A 19,081-nucleotide genomic window follows, 5' to 3' on the forward strand; every position below is an offset into this window, starting at 1 on the left:
CTTTAGCCAATGGTCAGGGCTGGTGGATGCCATGGTCCAACAACATCTGGGGTCCCAGGGTTGAAGAACACTGGCCTATACTGACTGGCAGAAGCCCTGCAGAGCTCCAGACAGACGCTTCTCCCAGGCCTTTGGGGAGAAGCCAGGGATTGAAACCTGGGACTTTTTGCATGCAGCATGTGCGCTCTGTGACTGAACTGTGGCTCTTCCCTAAAGCAAGCGATGGCTGCTCCTTGCAAGGGGATCTGAACAAGCCACCTTTCACGGGTTATTTACTCATAGCATCTATAAAGGACAAATATCTATATCTACAGATATAAGATATATAGATATATATACATATACATATGCCTACAGCCATACTGCCCTGAACATGCCCGATCTCTTCTGATCTCAGAAGCTAAGCAGGGTCAGGCCTGGCTAGTGCTTGGATGAGAGACTGCTTGGGAATACCGGGTGTGGTAGCCTTAGAGGAAGGCAATGGCAAACCACCTATGAATAGCTCTTAACATGAAAACCCTGTGAATATATCCAAAAAAGATTCATAGGGTTGCCATACGTCGTAATTAGGGATGGAAAGATCTGTCAATTTCGGTTCTTTCCATTTCTCATTTTCCCAATGTTAAATTCAGTTCTTCCCATTTCTGCAGCAATCTATGATTATTTTTTATAAAAAGTCCTCATGAAAATTCTTCGCCATTTTAGTGCAGATTCCTCCAAATAAACACATTTTTGCATATAATTTGCAAGATACAATCATCAGAAATGCGTTCATAGAAGGCCGTGCATGAAAGAATGGTGTTCAGGTATATACAAATTCCTAGCCAATCTGACAAGCTCTGATTTCCATGCACTTTTCTTGTGTGTATTTTAATTTCCTGGCTAAAGAATCAGAAGCAACTGGAATGTTATTTAATTTTTTAAAAATCTTACTAGCAATGATCTGAAGATAACAAACCCCACCCCCTTGCCTTCTGAAAGCCACTAGATATTTTAGTTGTATCTATGAAGCACACGCCGCGTATATTCTGAGTGCAAAAACAAAATCTCACACAAGCAATTTCACCGTTAAGATAATGTTGCTATGGCAATTCTCAATAAAACAGGGGGTGTGTTGATAGGGAACAATAATGAATAATTTTACCTTTGAAAAGGTTTATTTGATCGTAAAACAAAATATATTTTCTGCAGCAAGGCATCCTACTTTCACAATTATAAAAAGGTTCTCTCTTCAATATCTTGCATTTGAAATGCAATCCTTCCTACCCAACTGAGAACCTCAGCATAATAAACAGCAGTGCAATCTATACATGTCTACTCAAAAGTAAGTCCTACTGAATTCTATTTGACTTATTCCCAGGTATGTGTATATAGGAGTGCAGCCTAAATTGTTATCTTTGCCCAGTTACCAATTTTTCTAATTTAAAACTCACTACAATGAAAACAGAAATGAGCACCTTTAAAAAACAAAAACAAACTAGCATTCCAGCCTCATTTTGGGCTTTTAAAAAAATCCACTTATTGAAAATATGTTGGAATTTTTAAGAAGTCAAGATTCCCTTATGAGAAGATGACTAAGGCTGCATGCATACCATATATCTGAAGTGCACTTAAAGCACATTTCCACCCCAAAGAATCCTGGGATCTATAGTTTACCCCTCACAGAGCTACAATTCCCAGCACCCTTAAACTATAGTTCCCAGAATTTATTTTAGGGGGTGAGGAAATGCGCTTTAAATGTATGATGAGTACCAAGTATGCAGCCTAAAAGAGACCAGACAGTGTGTGTTAGCAAGTCAAGACAACATTTTAGGAAGAAAGGATGAAGATGCTGGGAATGTTTAGTCTGGAAGAGAAATGACAGCCATTTTCAAAGATCCGAAGGGCTGTGAATCATATAGGTGATAGGAAAAACTTCATTTTTTGTTGCTCCAGAGGCTACGGCCTGTACCTACAGGTTCAAATTACAAGATTTTCACTAAACATTAGGAAGAACTTCCTGATGTTAGGACAGCAGAACAGAAGGGATGTTGTAGTGCGTTCCCTGCATCAGCAGCGGGATAGACTATATGACCTTTGAAGTCACTTCCATACATTTTATAGGATTATCCTAGATATATTCACAGGACCCTCCATTTGTCATCTGAAGCCCTTCTCCACCTTTTACCCCCTCCTAGGAAGGTGTGCAAGGTGGTGACACAATAATGGATCTTGCCAGTGGTGGCTCCCTGTTTAGGAGGTATGGCTGGTGCTGTCACTACCTGTTTTTTGGAGCCAGGCAAAAACATTTTTATTCACCCAGGCATTTGGATCTTAACTTCCAGCTCTTTTTTTTTTTTTAAAGTGGAGTGGGACTGAGTTGGATCTGCTCTTTCATGCATATTATCTGTGAGCATTTTCGGTTGTTTTTCTGCTTGTTGTTAATGTTTGTTTCTCTAAGTCCTTTCTGTAAAAGCAACTAATAAATATGAATATTAATAATATCTTCAACCTGAAAATGAATAACCCTAGCCTCACAATTGTATTTCAAGGGCCTAGAATTAATGCATTGTTAGAAGGCTGAACAGGGTTCCCAGTAATCTGGATTCTTTTTATGCTTAAAGCTTTGTCTCTCTAGAATCACAACCTCTCCCAGCGTCACTGACTATTCCAAACACATACACAATAAGTCAAAATAAACCGATCTTGAAAGGTACAGTCAGAGTGTTGGGTCCAGCCTAAGAGCACAATCCAATGCACAATCAAAGGTCAATTCAGTACCTAACAATATAATCTCAGCGGTATCTAGAAGATTTACGGTGCAGTTCAAGCTATCGGCATCTGTTTTCCAAAAAACAAGGCAAATGTTTGGACAGGCAGATGGGTTTTAAAAAGAGGACAGTCATCATTACTTTAAAAAAAAAAGCAAGCACAGAAACAGGAACCTGGAAATGAACAGCTCCAGAGAAAGGAAATCAGCTTTCAAAAATGGTTTCAGCTTTAAAGCGATCAGAGGGAAAGGAGCAGAAGGGGGGGGGGACGACTGCTCACACAAGCAAGGAAGACAGTCACGGTTTGAACATGAGCCTGTTTCTTCAAGATCAAGGTCCCCTGTAAAGGGTCATGGGCAACAGCAGAGAGAGAGAGAGAGAGAGAAGCTCCTTAAGAATAACGCAGTTCGGGAGTGAACACAGCTTGGCAGCTGACTCTGTTGAAGTATCAGCGCATGTCCAACTGTCTTTGCTGTAATTTCTTGAACACAACCCTTTCTGTACATATATTATAGATTCCACCACAGGTAGGTTATCTAGCCATTATGCTTTCAACTTAAAACACAAGAAAAAACACCGCTCTCTTGCTTGCGCTCTTTGGACTGTCGTCGTCCCACACTGGGTGCACAAAAAAGAAAAACGTCCCGCGCTTCTCCCTGCACAGATAAGCTTCACGGCGGCATGTGCCAGCACGAAGGAAAGTGGAACAAGAGAAACCAAAAGCGCTCTCCCTCCTCCTGACCTGTTCCTTCAATCGGGGCATTTTAAAAGCTCAGAACGAAGCACGCCAAGGCCTGCCAAACAGGAAAATATAAATGTGTACCTTTCCGAGTCGAGTGGGAGCCGTTGGCGCTGATCTTTCTGTGTGCTAGAGGGATGTGGCTTTTACAGATGTCCTAGAGGCTGCAGTACTCCCTTTGGTCACATTTGATCACATTACTGTAAGGGCTTAGCTGTTCACAGACCAACAGCGTCTAAAAGGGACAGCGCCCTGCCTTCTTCCTCCCTTCTGCTCCCAAATGTCGCTCCACGTGCAAGCGCTTTTTCTCCAAAGGCGACCTCAAAAGGCACCACTTGACGCTCGTATCCTCTGGTGACACATGTCTTGTTACCTGGTTACCCAACACAGCTGACACTTGACAGAGCCCCGGTGAGGACAAGGTGTACATTCATTCCTGGGCTAAACCCCTTTGAAACAAAGTGGGAGTCTACATGGGGGCCACCATCCGACTGGGCGGCTTGAGATTCTCAAACACCTGCTTGGTATGCAGAAAGGGCCAGGTTCAGTTCTGGGGTAACAGCTGGAGGAAACATCTGCCCGAAGCCTTCGTGAGTTGGGGCTCCATTAGGGCAGAACAGTCTTCCCCAAACCTGGTGCCCCCCAGATGTTTTGCGTACAGCTCCCATCAGCCCCAGACCAGCATAGCTGGTGTGTACAATACTGGACAATATAGTCTAGAGTGTATGACATAGTCACTGTTTTAAAAATGTTTTAATGATTTGTTTTAAACTGTTTTACTGATAATTTTAGTGCCTTTTGTAAACCGCTTAGCGGTTTTCTTTTTACAATCAAGCGGAATGTAAATTTTGTTCAACAAAATATACACACTGATATTGTGCCTTTCCTCCAAGGAGCTCAAGACGGCGTACATGGGCCGGCCACTTTTTATCCTCACAACAACCCAGCCAGATAGGCTAGTTTGACAAGCACTGAAAAGCCCAAGGTAACCCGGTGAGCTTTATGGCTAAGTATTGGGCTAAATGGGCCAGTATTTTTTTAAAAAAACTTGGCATATAAGGCAGCTTTATGTGTTCTTTTGGGGGAAGATCTTGGACAGCACAGCTGAGAAAGAGAGACCTCAGCACCTGGTGCCATTTGGGAGGCAGGGAGGAAACTTTGCCCTCTCCCCATCCTCCCTGTGGTCCTGATTTTGCTCAGGATCTCCCATGGCGACTTAAAAAAAAAGTACACATTAACTGCTTCTACATATTCATGTCACGTCTGATTTTTGGCCTCTGCTTCTTGATGAGCGGTACAATTATGCTGTCATGCTTAGCATTAAAATTACAGTGGACAACTAAATGTCTACCAATGTGTTTCCGGGCCAGATTCAAAGTGTTGGTTCTTACCTATAAAGCCCTTAACGGCATCGGACCGCAATACCTGGCGGAACGCCTCTCCCGCTATGTACCTACCCGGTCGCTGCGCTCGACGTCGAAGGCCCTTCTCCGTGTCCCAACGCATAAGGAGGCACGGAGAACGACAACTAGAGCTACGGGCTTCTCGGTGGTGGCCCCCGAACTATGGAACGCCCTCCCTGACGAGATACGCCTGGCGCCTTCTCTGTTATCTTTCCGGCGCCAGGTAAAGACCTACCTCTTTGCCCAGGCATTTTAAAAATTAAAAAATTGAATTTAAATTTGGAAATTTTTAATTATGTTTTATTGTGTACTGTATTGTATTTACATCCGCTTGTATTTTAATCTGTTTTATTATGCTGTACACCGCCCTGGGAGCTTATTGCTATAGGGCGGTCTAAAAATGTAATAAAATAAATAAATTATAATAATAAAACTGTATATGTTAAAAGTTAAATATATGGCAAAGTCCAACCTTTAATATAAAGCTGTCAGTAACCAATAACCAAGGCTGTTCTCGATACCAAGGCAGGTCACATTCCCAGTTCTGCAATCTACAAGCATTTGAAAAATGTGCACCAATTTCTTTTATTGTGTACATTTGCCTCAATATTTAATTCTTTGTCGTAATTTATTCAGCTTCCTGCTAAAGAGGCACTAGGGCAACGGACTTTGGCAGGGTAGAAAAGTCCTGTTCCCTGGAAATGGTACACTCAGGAGTCCACCAAGCACCACCCATACACTTTCTAAGCATAAGCATAAGGGCTAGAAGCTTGTCTTGTTTGTTTTTTAATGAAAGCAGAGGTTCTCAAGAAGGTTGCAAAGCACCGGCCAAGGCAGGGGGAAGTAGAGATAGAAAAGAAAACCAGGTGGAAGAGGGGACGGAATGGAGTAGGCCAGGAACGGCGACAGAGATTCTCACAGGGTGATGTCAGCTGATGGGAGGGGTTCAGTTCATCATGAGGTTCACCCACCAGTTCTCCACAGGGAACTGGCACCTGCCGCCAAAGCATAAAAGATTCAACCCACATACACACTCATCAGCTGATGAGTGGGATTTAAACGCTGCTTAGACCCCTGCAGAGAACAAAATCGGACTCTCCATCAGCTGATAAGCGGAGAGTTGAATCCTGCTGGGTGCTGCTTTGTCAGTGAGTTGCTGGCGAACTAGATCCCATTCTCCCTCCCTCCCTCCTCCCGTCAACTTTGACAAGTGGGCAAGACTTCTTACTTGTCAGTCACCTGATCTCAATGTGACATCAGGTGATTGACAGAGCGGTAGTCCCACTTACATGTCGAAGCTGACCTGCAGGGTACAGGGAGATAAAAGCCCCCCCCCCTTAAGTAGGATACGGCTGACTGACTAGAACAATGACCAGACGTGTTCCACTGACTGCAACATTTCGTTGCAGGTCTAATGCGTTCACATTAACAGTGTTTTTCACACAGCAATCAACAGTCGCCCAAAAGCAAAAAGAAGGACAGTGATTTATCAGGGGAAGAGGCCGGGAAATGGAGACTGTCCCCGGGGGAATATAGAACATTATCAGGGATGCTAATTTAAGAGCATCCCGCCCAGTTTCAAAGTAAAAATCTGATAGCATCTAAGCGTAACTGGATCCCTCTAAGCTTGGTTTGCCCTCTCAAGACCGACCCTCACAGAGTGAAGGGATTAAACCTGGGCTCATCACTGCCCCCAGGGAATATTTATGCAGGTTCACATCTGCTTGGCTTATAATTATCACGGCACCTCTAGGGAGGCCGAAATGCTGATGTGTCAAATCTGCAAATAGCAAACATGTCTCAGTAAACAGGAATTGTCCCCCTGCCAACATGGAGCTTCCTGGATTCAGCCAGAGGTTTCAAGCTATAGGGCTGCTATTTGGGTCCAACCATAGGGTTGTTAATTAGTAGTGCAGTGGCAAGTTCAGAAGTGCAGGGTCTCTTTGCGTTAGTCACAGCTACCCGCTCTCCCTTTTTTGCTGCTGAGTTGAGAATAAGATCCTTGTTAATGCCTTCTCCCACCACAACAGGAGCTGAGAAGCATGAAAGGGAGAGTGTTAGCTACTGAGAAGAGTCTTCTCAGTGGCTGACTCACCTCTTTTCACACTGTGGCTACCTCACACCACCTGCTCAAGAATGTAAGAGCCTGCTGGATCTGGCCAGTGGCGCACGGGAAGGCCGCAAGCAGGACCTGAGCGCAAGAGGACTCTCCCCTCCTGTGGCTTCCGGCAACTGGTTTCCAGAAGCAGGCTGCATCTGATGACGGTGGCAGAGCACAGCCATCATGGCTAGTAGCCACTGATTGCCTGATCCTCCATGAATTTGTCTAATCTTCTTTTAAAGTCATCCAAGCTGGTGGCCATTACTGCGTCTTGTGGGAGCAAATTCCATAGTTTAACTATGCGCTGAGTAAAGAAGCACTTTCTTTGGTCTGCCCTGAATCTTCCAACGTTCGGCTTCATCGAATGTCCAAGACTTCTAGTGTTGTGTGAGAGAAAAACTTTTCTCTCTGCACTTTTTCCATGCCATGCATAACCTGATACACTTCTATCACGTCGCCTCCAACTCGCCTTTTCTCTAAACTAAAAAGCCCCAAACGCTGCAACATTTCCTCATAGGGGAGTGGGGCTCCATCCCCTTGATCATTCTGCTTGCCCTTTTTCTGAGCCTTTTCCAACTCTGCAGGATCCTTCCCCTGCGAGCTTCAAGATCTCAAAGAACTCGATAGCAAGTATGGCACACACAGAAATGCAAAAGTGCCTGCTTCCAAGTCAACCCGGTCATGGGTGATTAAGATCCACTCCTGAGGCCATTCTCTGGGGGTTTCCCCTTCAGAGGTTCAGTGAATGGCTGCAAGAGAGAAGGGCTTCTTTGTGATGGTGGGCCCTGACTCCCGAATCTCTTCCCAAGTGCCAGTGCTTTTTGAATTTTAAGAACCACCCTGCTGGATTGGAGCCCATCTAGTCCAGCATCCTGTTCTCGTGATGGCCAGCCACATGTCTATGGGAAGCGCGCAAGCGGGCCCTGAGCATAGCAGCACTCTCCCTTCCTGCAGTTTCCAGCAACTGATATTCCGAGGCAGAACAGAGCCACTGATAGCCTCACCTTCCGTGAACCGAGGCCCCAACTGCACTACACATTTAAGGCAGTATCGTACCACTTTAAACAGTCATGGCATCCCCCAAAGAATCCTGGGAACTGTAATTTATTAAGGGCGCTGAGAGTTGTTAGGATGCCCCTATTTCAGCCTCTCCCAACGTTTGAGTCCTTAAGTGTGGTCGGACTACAACTCCAATCAGCCCCAGCCAGCGTGGGCAATGGTCAGGAACGATGGGAATCATAGTCCAGCAACATCAGGTTGGGAAAGCTGCCCCGTTCCCCTCACAGAGATTCAATTCCCTGAGTGGTTTAACCATCAATCTCTCTTCCCAAGGAATTTTGGGAATTGTGGCTCTGTGAGGGGAATGGGGGGGGTTTCTCCTAACATCTCTCGGCACCCTTCACAAACTAACGTTCCCAGGATCCTTTGGGAGAAGCCATGACCATTTAAAGTGGTACGATACCGCTTTAAATGTATAGCACGGACGGGGCCCGATTGGTGAGCCTGCACAAATCTGCAAAGGAATAAAAAAACAACAACACCCCTTTGGTGGAACTGTTCTTGCCCTAGTTTTTTTGCTGATGTGTCTATATTTCACAGCAGGGCCTCCATGCTGACACATTTACTTCAGCAAATGTTTAGAGAGATGTCATTGTTGACTAATCCAGGACTAAGCAAGGTCACTGGGCTATCAACACAGAACAGCCAGCTGCTTGAAGGTATTAAGGTTTTTGCATCAAGTGACACCAACGTTTCCCCCTCCGTTATCATCAGCCTTTCATGTGTTCTGGCCCGAGGACTAGCATTGAAAACGAGATTCAGAGATGAAATTAGATCCTGTCTGTGCCTTCACATTTTCTAATGTCTTTAATATCGCCTTGATGCACAGGAAGTTAGGCACGCTTACCTCCCCTCCAACAAAATAACTGCTATTGGACATGAATGCATAAAAGAAATTTGTTCTGCTTTCTGTAAGAGATGCAGGTCTTTTCATACAAAATTGTATTTGCCCTGTCAATACTGCACAAGTAATCACCTCCGAGATAACTATGTTCACTGATGTTTTCCTAACATCGGAGAACAACGTTATCTTGGAGGCGATTAGTTGTGCATATTGAGAGGGCAAGTACAATTTCGTATGAAAAGAACATACAGACTGCGGAGTTGCAGCGACTCTGACAATAACCCAGGCAGCCTGCAAGGACTCAAGGTGGTGTTTTGGTAATCCACTGAAGACTTCCAGAGAGAGAGCATATTCCCCAAAGGGCTCTTTTCCCTGTGATTAAAACCACCTCCAAGATGGGATGGCAGTTTATTTAAGCAAAGGTGGAGAACCTGTGGCCTAGATCTTCAACCTTGGGTCCCCGAGATGTTCTTGGACTCCAACTCCCATCATCCCCAGCTAGTGTAACCACCAGTCAAGGGATCATGGGAGTTGTAGTCCAACAACATCTGGGGACTCAAAGCTGAAGAACACTGGCCTGGAGGTTGCTGGACACCAACTCCCATCGGCTCTGGCCGGCCCTGTTCGAGAGCAAAATGGGGCATTTGTCTCATGCTTAACTCAAACCTGAGAGCGAGCAACGGTGGCAACATCTTGGTGACCTGATCTCCATCTTGCGCCTGCTGTTCCAACTGAGGATGCCCCTCCTTCTTCCCAAAGGAATACATGAGCACCATCTTGACCCATATGGTGGAAAGAAAAAAGACAAAACGGCCTGGGAAGATGCCCAGACGTAGGAAGCTGCCTTCTCCTGAGTCAGACCATTTATCCAGCTAGCTCAATATTGTCTGCACTGACTGGCAGCGGCTCTCCAGGGCTTCAGACAGGGCGCCTCTCCCAGCACTACCTGGAGCTGCGGAGAAATGGAACCTGGGACCCTTGACATGCAAGGTGGATGTTCTACCACTGAGTTGCGGCTGTTCCCCCAAGGGCCGCTAGATGCCCGCAACCGTCTAGCTCCTGGCGTTACAGCTGAGGCAGCCGCTCCCTCTCCTAGGACCGCACGCTACTGCAAGAACGATCTTGCCTGGAGAGGGAGAATTGCCTCTCAAAAAACACCATTATTATATTCATCTTTGGTCCCCAAGCTTACTAAAGCACTAAAACAGTGCTTTACATGCCCGATCTCGTCTGATCTCGGAAGCTAAGCAGGGTCAGGCCCAGTTAGTACTTGGATGGCAGACAGCCTGGGAATACTGAGTGCCATTGGCTTAGAGGAAGGCAATGGTAAGCCACCTCTGAATACCTCTTACCATGAAAACCCTGTGACTACATCCAAAAGATTCGTAGGGTCGCCGTAAGTCGTAATCGATTTGAAGGCATATAACAACTGTTCTAAAAGGTAGTCCTTTTAATATTTGTCATTTTTCTAAAAAAAATAAAATATGCAAAGCACTTGGTGAAATTTGTCTGAAATGCAATACATAAATACTTTTTTAAAAGGATGGGGAACCTCTGGCCCTCCAGCAGTTGTTGGACTTTGCCAGTGCAGCCAATGGTCAAGGATGATGGGGAGTCCAACAACAGCTGGGGGGGGGGGCACAGATTCTCCATTACTGCAACTCAGTGGGACTGGACTTCCAAGTAAACATAACATTGCCTTATACCAGGTCAGATTATTTACCTGTCTAGCCCAGTGGTGTCTACTCTGATGGGCAGGAGCTTTCCAGGGGGCTACAGTCTCCAGACAGCCTGCTTAACTGGGCATTCATCTCCATTTGCTCGCACAAACCTTACGGGGAAGTGATAGACAATATCTGCTCTTTATTGAGCATTTGTTCTGACTTGTCTGCAGGGAGGTTATATGACAATGAGCGCCCATCTGGATTTGCTTGCAGGCTGTTCCTACCTCTTCCCACTGCTAATTTGTTCATACCGTTCTTTACGGTGCATTTCCCTGTCACTTTCCTAAATGCCAAAAGTCAGTTGTTGTTTTTAAAGTGGATTTGTTGTGCTAGGGCAAGTGTGAGGCATCTTTGACTCTCCAGATGTTGCTGAACTACAAGTCGCATCATCCCTTGCTTGGGCTGATAGGAGTTGCAGGTCGGCAACATCTGGAGGGCCAAAGGCTCCCCACACGTGTGCTAGGGCACCAGAATGTTTGCATCCACATTCACGGCACACCGCTTCCAAGGATGCGCTTGAATCCCTTCTGCAAAATAGTGACAACTGGGTGGCGATCAAGGTCTCAGGCAGAGGACTCCTTTCCCATAACCTGCTAGATGAGCCTCTTCCCAAGTTGTTAAAAATGCTTTTAACTGCCTTCACTTGCGTGTGAGGACATTTACAACTGAAAATATGCTATATTCCATAGGGAGAAGGGGTGCTGGGAATTTGAGGCTCCCTGGAGTGCATTAAGACCCTCATCCACAGCTGGAAATTTACTAGCTATTAACTTACTTTTTACTCTGTACTTAACGCATTTTAGATTATTCTTTTTCTGAGTATTGGTTTTGTATTGCTTTGACCCTATGTCTGCAAAAGGGTTGATTTTTACCTCCTTTGAATGTATTGATATGTTTTGTACACTGCTTTCTCCCACCGAATGGATGTCTGTTGTCAGCTGCTTCAGGCATAGCATGATACGGAAAGGTGATATAAACACACACACGCAATCCATCAAAGCCTCTCTCACCTGACAGGCACTTCCCTAAGCCAGTGCAGTTCAGGAGAAATCCCAAGAGCGTGGTGTGCAACCTGAAGACGAGGCACAAATACACACTTCTTGGGGGAACACCCTGCTATACCACAGCAAGGCCAACCATCGACAACTGCCTTGGCCCCTAGTCCCCAAGGGCCTTTCTGTAATAAATAATCTCACCCACGCTTTCTAAAGAACCAACCCTCCCCAAAGCCGTTTGAATGTCTGCTGCTGCAAGATTAAACAGGACAGTCCCAGGCTACGGTCTGAAGGCACATCAGGCCAGCTCAGATCTGGTCAGTGCCTGGATGGGAGGCCGCCTGGGAACCATATGGAAGCCTCCTTGGGATTCTATCAGGAAAAGAAAGGCAGGGTATATAAATGTAATAAATAAAAATGGAAATGGACTGCCTTCAAGTCAATCCTGACTTATGGCTGCCCTATGAATAGGGTTTTCATGGTAAGCGGTATTCAGAGGGGGTTTACCATTGCCTCTCTCTGAGGCTAGTCCTCCCCACCTGACTAGGGCCTGCTCAGCTTGCCACAGCTGCACCAGCCAGCCCCTTCCTTGTCCGCAACTGCCAGCTGGGGGGCAACTGGGCTCCTTGGGACTATGCAGCTTGCCCACGGCTGCACAGGTGGCAGAGCACATAACCCCTGAGCCACTCACTGTGGGGGTGATCTTTAGCTGGCCGTTGACGCCCAGGAGACACGAGCAGGGATTTGAACTCACAGACTCTGGACTCCCAGCCAAGCTCTCCTCCCTGCTGTGCTATATCAACTATCATAAATAAATAAATAAATACATGAAATCAAAGCCAAAGGAACCTGCTAAACCAGACATAAAATCCTCCGTGATAACTCAAGTCTACCGTTGGCAGTAAAAGACACAACGGCCCATCCAGTTCAGCATCCTGTCCTCACAGTGGCCATCCGGATGCTTATGGGAAGCCCCCAAGCAAGGACGTGGGCACAAGAGCCTTCTTCCCACTTGTGATTCCAAGCAACCGGTATTCAGAGACGCACTGCCTCCAGTCCTCAAGAAAGTACACTGCTGTTGCAGTTGGGATCCACTGATAACCTTATTTATTCCATTTTTACCCTGCCCTTCCTCTCAAAGGAGTCTGGGGTGGCAAAGAACAAGCACTAAAACAATAACGACACCTTAAAAACAAAATACCTCAAAAACAATTCCAGTACAGATGCAGACTGGGATGAAGGTCTCTACTTAAAAGGCTTGCTGAAAGAGGAAGGTCTTCAGTAGGTGTCCAAAAAGACTGATCCTTCAGGATTTCGGTGTTATTGTTGGAATTTGAAGGCTCTCATGTGAACTGTATGTTTTTATGTTGTGCGTCGCCCAGAGTGGCCACTTCCCCCCCCAAGGGCAGCTTCTCCCCCTCCCCCACTGCACCTGTTGAATGGCTGCCTGCCAAGCCATGCTTTACAAGCTGGAGCCCTACCAGGAAAAAAGAGGTAGCAACACAAGCGCCTGGCTTTCTTTCTCCCTAGCTCGGCCCCACCCCTTGGGCTGGGCCCTTCCTATAAAGGATTCCTCCTTTGTCTCACTCACCCAGCAGCAACCTCCAGCGGCCTCTCCTCCTCGCGGGCCGCCCGAACGTCTCCCTCGGCGAAGCGGCGTGAGCAGCCATCAGGCACTCGCACAGACAGCCCCTGGGTCCTCGCGCCAAGCTGGGCTGCCGTACAGCATGGCGGCGCTGTGGGGAGCGTGGCGGTGCTTCCGGTCCCAGCCCGGGCTCTGCCGTATAGGGCGGGCCCTGTCTTCAGGTACGGGGGTCCCCATCAGGCGAGTGTCGGTTCCCCCCCCTTTAGGAAATGCAGGTGGAGCACACACACACACACCCAATCCCTTTACTCACAACATGCCTTCCTGGCAAGCTGGGTGGGAGGAGAGGAGACCGAAACAGCGTCCGGCAGAGCTGCTGGCTCTCTTGGCAGGCAGGCATCCAACTGGGAAAGCCTTATCAAGCCTCGCAACCTCCTTATTCATAATGTCCTCTTCTGGCAAGCTGGGTGGGAGGAGAGGAGCCTGAAAGAGTGTCTGGCGGAGCTGTTGGCTACTTTGGCAAGCAGACATTCGGCTAGGAAAGCCTTTTCCAGCCTGGGAATGCAAAGGTGGGGGGAGCTTCGCCTGTCGGATGTGTGACTTTGCATTCCCAGGCTGGGGAGGCTTTGCCTGTGGAATCCCTGCCTGTTAGGCCACAGGTGAAACAACAAAAGCCTTAATACTAGGGGGTGGAAAAGAGACAGTAGCCACCAACGCTATTCCGAACGGAGTTAGTATTTTCTGCCTGGCAGATTACATGAATGAAACAGATGCAGATTATTTTAGTGGGTTCCTCTGGCTGGTTCATTTCTGTAAAAATAAAAATGGGACGGTGTAAAAGCCGTGTTTTTGGCATCAATTTCTTTTAAAAAGGGCCCGTTCCGGCCTGTTCGGTTCGGTTCCGGCTTTTACACCGTCCCAATAAAAATGTGGGATTCTCATGCCTGCCTAGAAACCTTACTTGGAAGCAAAAATGACCAGACCTATACAGTTTAAATGTTACCTGTCTTGGTCACTGTATGGCATAAAGACCCCATATTAATAGTAATAATTAGGTCCCATAGTGATAATGAGACTTACTTCCAGGAGAGTGCATGATCCTGCATATGCCTACTCAGAGGAAAGTCCCAGTGAGTTCAATGGGATTTACTCTCGGATGGTTGCCATCTGAATCCCAGATAATCATCATTTCATTTATTACGGTCAATGACCAGCAGTCTGAATCTTAGATATGCAAGATAGAGGATGCACTCAGTAAGTGGGAAGGTGATTGGTACAGGACACAGGCCCATAGGAAGCTGCCTTATACCGAGTCAGACCAATGATGCATCTAGCTCAGTACTGTCAACACTGACTGGCAGCAGCTCTCCAAGATTTCAGTCAGAGGACTCTCCCAGTCCACTATATAGAATGAAGAAACAAGTTCCCAGCCAACGAAGGGTGCATACTAGTTACAGAATCATGAGCAACGAAACAGAAACAACATCCATGATAACAAAAATATGAAAACCAAATATCAACATTTGGTAAACAACCAAAACCTCAACATGTAAACAACTGAGATTCAAAGAATGTAACCAAATGAGTTTCAACAAGAAGGCTTCTGATAGTTTGACCTGAACATAAATACAACTTGCCACACATATATATAGATCCAAAACAACAACGCCTGCGAGTACAAAATGGAAAAAATGTGTGGTTAAATATTTACGACATAAAAATACGAATTTTAAAAGTCTATACAATATAACCTTTAAAAACTCACCAACTGGAGCTGAAAGTGATGATATTTATGAAACTCTTGGATGCCACACCTAAATATTAGATGCGTTTGTTAAGGGCGCTGAGAGTTGTTCAAACACTCCTATTCCCATCCTAGGGTGGTTTAACAATCAGTCCCTCTGTCCCAAGGGAACTCTGGGAATTGGTAGCTCTGGGAGGGGAACAAAAGCCTCCAAACACCTCTCTGCACCCTTAACAAACTACACTTCCCAGGATTATTTGGGGGAAGCCACGTCTGGTTAAAGTGGTATGATCCTGCTTTAAATGTATAGCTCAGGTGGGGGGCCTAAGCACGCATAGAGAGCAGGCTGTAAAGAAAAGGGATCTTGCACAAGCTGCACTGCAATATTCTTTTGACTGAACGGTTTCAACCAATTTCAGCCTTGTATTTTTATATTTTAATCTTGTATTTATGTATTGTTTTAACCAGCCCAGGAAACTTATGTTGAAGAATGGGTTACAAAAATCTGATAGAGTATAATGATGAGTGGGAGCTGCAAACAGAATAGCGCCCACAATCAGGGTTCGCAAACTGTTGTCCGCGGACCACAGCTGGTCTGCAAGCTTCATTCAGGTGGTCCGTGGCAGGTCCGCATTCAATATTCACATTTTTATTGTGTTTCTATTGCTTTTTCGTTTCTTACCTTGTAATTTGTTGCATTACAATTTGAATTCTGTGCAAATTGTAATACAATCAAATCAAATACAATCAAATCAAAGCAATAATATTAAAAATCTACCACAATTAGCATTTCCTATCTGTCCCACCAGGGATGATAATGCATCATAGGTAAAAACAGCTTCTAGCACAGCCCATAAGTATTGCTACAACAGGCAGAAAAATCATTAACGGCACAGTCCAACTTGCATTTGGATGTTGGATGCGGCAGATCTCCCACTGAGCCTGGCTCAGCCGGGCTACACCCATGTAAGTCCCTCAGCCTGGCTCAGTCGGGCCAGCCCAGCTGAGCCAGGACGCAGCCAGCTCAGCTGGGATGGGTGCAAGTGGTGTTGGTATAAGCAAGCATAAGACCCCAAAAGGGGGTGTGTCGGGAAAGGGGCTGAGTTGAGGGGACTTGCTACATCCAACTAGTGTTTGGAGCGCTCCTGCAGGTCCCAATCCAGGCAAAAGTTACGCCAAGATAAAGGTCAGTCTAAGAAAATAGTTGCAATAGCAGTCAAAGGAGAGGGCTTACTCCCTGGTAGGGGTATTTGGGAGAGCAGGTTTTTACTCTCTGGTCCCTGCGCGCAGCTCCCAGCCAAGCCGGTGTTCAGCCAACCGAGAGGCTCCTGAATGGGATGCGGTGAAATTTTACGCCGGCTTCTCTTGGTACCAGCACAACCTACACTGGCTTCCCTTGCATTGGATTGCTCTGTAAGAGGTCTGTCAAGACCATCAGCAGGTTTCACAGAGTCTGTGGGAAGCAGAGTTTGGGAGCCGCTATCCTAAATAATTTCATGAGATGATGGTGACATTTAGTAGGAGCTGCAAACAATGGCACCCTAAGTAAAGTCTTCCTGTTGTTGAGCTACCCCACCCCGTAGCCTTGGGAGCGTTCAAACTGTGATCTTCCTTACCTTTTTTTTTCTCCCACCCACCGGGAAGATGCTGAAGATTGGGGAGGTTGTGGAGGAACCAGTCTGATCTGGAAGACCAAGCAGGCTGTCACATTTCCTTGGCCTTCATGGCCTGCAAGCCTTCTCCCCCTCCCTCTGGTTCGGTTACATTTGCATTTTTTCTTTATTATTTATTAATTAAATTTCTATACCGCCCACAGCCGAAGCTCTCTGGGCGGTGCACAACAGATAAAAAACATTTCATATACAATTAAAAACCACATATCCAACAATTTAAACATATATTAATAATCTAAGAAGCTTAAAACATAATTATACTCATGCTGAAATGCCAGTTAAAATTAAAACTTACTAAAATACAAAATACTAAAATACAGAAATACTAAAATGCCTGGGAAAAGAGGAAGGTTTTGTGTTATGCAACGCAGCCAACTTCCTGAGAGAAGCTCAGGCCGTCTGAGGAGAATCTGGACGGGCAGACCGGTTTTTGACACCGTCTGTGCCAGTCAGGAAAACTTAAGCAACCTGACGACTGGTCGGGTTTCTTTTGGCAAAATCTCATTTGCCCACCGGCGATGATGGATCATAGGTAACGCCAGCCTCTGGTTTTTACACAACTGCCTTTCAGGCAGATGGTTTGGTGAGGCAGCCACAGGGGCAAAGCCTTTTTCCCTCGCAAAGGATTTATAAGGCCTGTATTCGGCTTAAATACAGGCTACAAAGCTGGGGTGGTTGTTTTTCTTCCTCAGGGTGACCAGGTGGGTTGCTCGAATCTGTGACCGGCAGGATAGGACTTATTTATTTTTCCCCTGCATATTTTTTCTCCTGGCATAAATAAACAGACAGACATTTTTGGCCCTCTCTGGTTCCACAGAGGCTCGTTGTGGTTCACAATGATTTACTAATGCCAATAAAATATGCCTTTTCTGCAATGTTTTTACAAACTCCTCATCGTGGGTCTTTTCTACTGATTCTTAGTTTGGAAATGGCTTGATCCAAATGATGGATTATTAGATGTTCTTGCTTATAAGCTATTTCCCCCCTGCTTTCCTCTGCACTCCTTCCTGGGATGGTGTGGGAAACGCTGAGGTAATATTTTCTGCTGTTGCAACAGACTTGCAAAGCGCTACCGGCTCATTACAAATAAATTTCCATGGGACTCTCTCTCAGTTCTATTTGCCATTTCGAAGCTCAGCAAAATAAAAAAAAATGGGGGGGAGGAGGGGCTTGTGATATACTTCATAGCCCCCAGCATTTTACAGAAAATAGGGGCAGGCTTAGAACACCCTCCCCCAATACACACACCATAGATCAGGGATTCCCAAACTGTGGTGCGTGGGCCACCAGTGATCCGCAAGCTTCTTCAAGTGGTCCGCAGCATGTATGTGGATTTGTGGTTGACTGTGGGAAACAGCATACCCACTGCAGCGAATATTCATTCTGATTTTTAATTGTACTTTTCTTATTTGTTATATTGCATTTTATCATATTACAATTTAAATGGCTACAACTGGCAGAAAAAAACGTTCAGTGGTCCGCTGTGACCCTTGGCATTTTTCTGTGGGGAAGGTTTGGGAACCACTGTCATAAATCACTGTGCAGCCCAGCCCTGATTGCGCATAGTTAATAAACTGTTGTTAAGTGGTGAGGTCAGGGCTGGACAATCAGCTTTAACTATGGTTAACAAAACCATGGTTTATAAACCATGGGTTAGATGGCGAGAGCCAGGCCGTTACTGAAAGTTTCACTCCATGCACTTCAGGGGCTGAGGGAACGGTGGCCCTCCAGATGTTGCTGGACCTACAGTGCCCATCACCCCTGACTATTGGCTGTGTTGGCTGGGGCTGATGGGAATTGGAGTCTGGCAACAGCGGGAGAGCCACAGATTGCTCATCCATGTTGGACTGTCTGCCATATGCAAAGTCTAGGAGAGGGAGGTTTGGAGTGCAGAAATGGCAAGCTCTTTCCCGTCCATTTCCCCACTCCAAATCCCCTCCTAGGCTGCAGTGCAAAATATAGGAGCACTGAATCGAAATTGGGGGTTGGCAGCATTTGGAGGAGGGAAACGGATGGGAAGGGGTTAAGCGCCTTCACTTGTAGGGATGGAAGGGTCTGTCAGTTTTGGTCCTCTCGGTTTCTTATTTTTCTAATCTTAAATTCGGTTCTCCACATTTCTGCAGCAATTTTTGTTTTTAAATCCTCATGAAAACTTTTCAGCCTTTTAGTGTGAATTTCTCCTAATAAACACATTTTGTATGCAGTTTTGACTGATGCACACATTTTCTTTTTGCAAAGAACGTATCCTAATATAATGCATTTTTGTATATTTTTTTTCACCAATATATTCATTTTGTGCACACTTTCCCCTAATAAGTGCATTTCTGTAGACATTGCTTGGTTGGAGAAGTGCATCACAACATTTGGATAAGTAGGAATTTCGAAGGATGGCGGTGTTTCAGTTCCCGTGTTGTTTCGGGAAGTGTGGATTTGATAAATTGGGCTTTAAATGCAAACTGAATTA

At 45.8% G+C, this 19,081-nt stretch overlaps 2 protein-coding genes and 1 pseudogene across 6 annotated transcripts in view; 2 read left to right on the forward strand and 1 right to left on the reverse strand.

Annotated features, from left to right (window-relative positions):
• The window catches only part of COMT (catechol-O-methyltransferase), a 37,514-nt gene extending 22,411 nt beyond the window's left edge, over positions 1 to 15,103 (reverse strand). The window contains exon 1 of one of the 4 annotated variants that reach the window (XM_061603371.1): positions 14,966 to 15,103. The gene's annotated coding sequence lies outside the window, so the exon portion shown is untranslated. Of the gene's footprint in view, positions 1 to 3,573; positions 3,691 to 12,816; positions 12,959 to 13,206; positions 13,334 to 14,965 lie in introns of those variants that run through there. The other 3 variants (XM_061603370.1, XM_061603373.1, XM_061603369.1) reach the window with 3 other exon arrangements.
• On the forward strand, positions 350 to 468 carry LOC133373627 (5S ribosomal RNA; annotated as a pseudogene).
• The window catches only part of TXNRD2 (thioredoxin reductase 2), a 67,754-nt gene continuing 61,878 nt past the window's right edge, over positions 13,206 to 19,081 (forward strand). For both annotated transcript variants that reach the window (XM_061603366.1, XM_061603367.1), the window contains exon 1: positions 13,206 to 13,421. In XM_061603366.1, the coding sequence (XP_061459350.1) occupies positions 13,343 to 13,421 (79 nt within the window). In that variant the 5' untranslated portion in view covers positions 13,206 to 13,342. The remainder of the gene's footprint in view (positions 13,422 to 19,081) is intronic.

This window comes from Rhineura floridana, chromosome 19 (assembly GCF_030035675.1).
Source record: "Rhineura floridana isolate rRhiFlo1 chromosome 19, rRhiFlo1.hap2, whole genome shotgun sequence".
Lineage (NCBI taxonomy): Eukaryota > Metazoa > Chordata > Lepidosauria > Squamata > Rhineuridae > Rhineura > Rhineura floridana.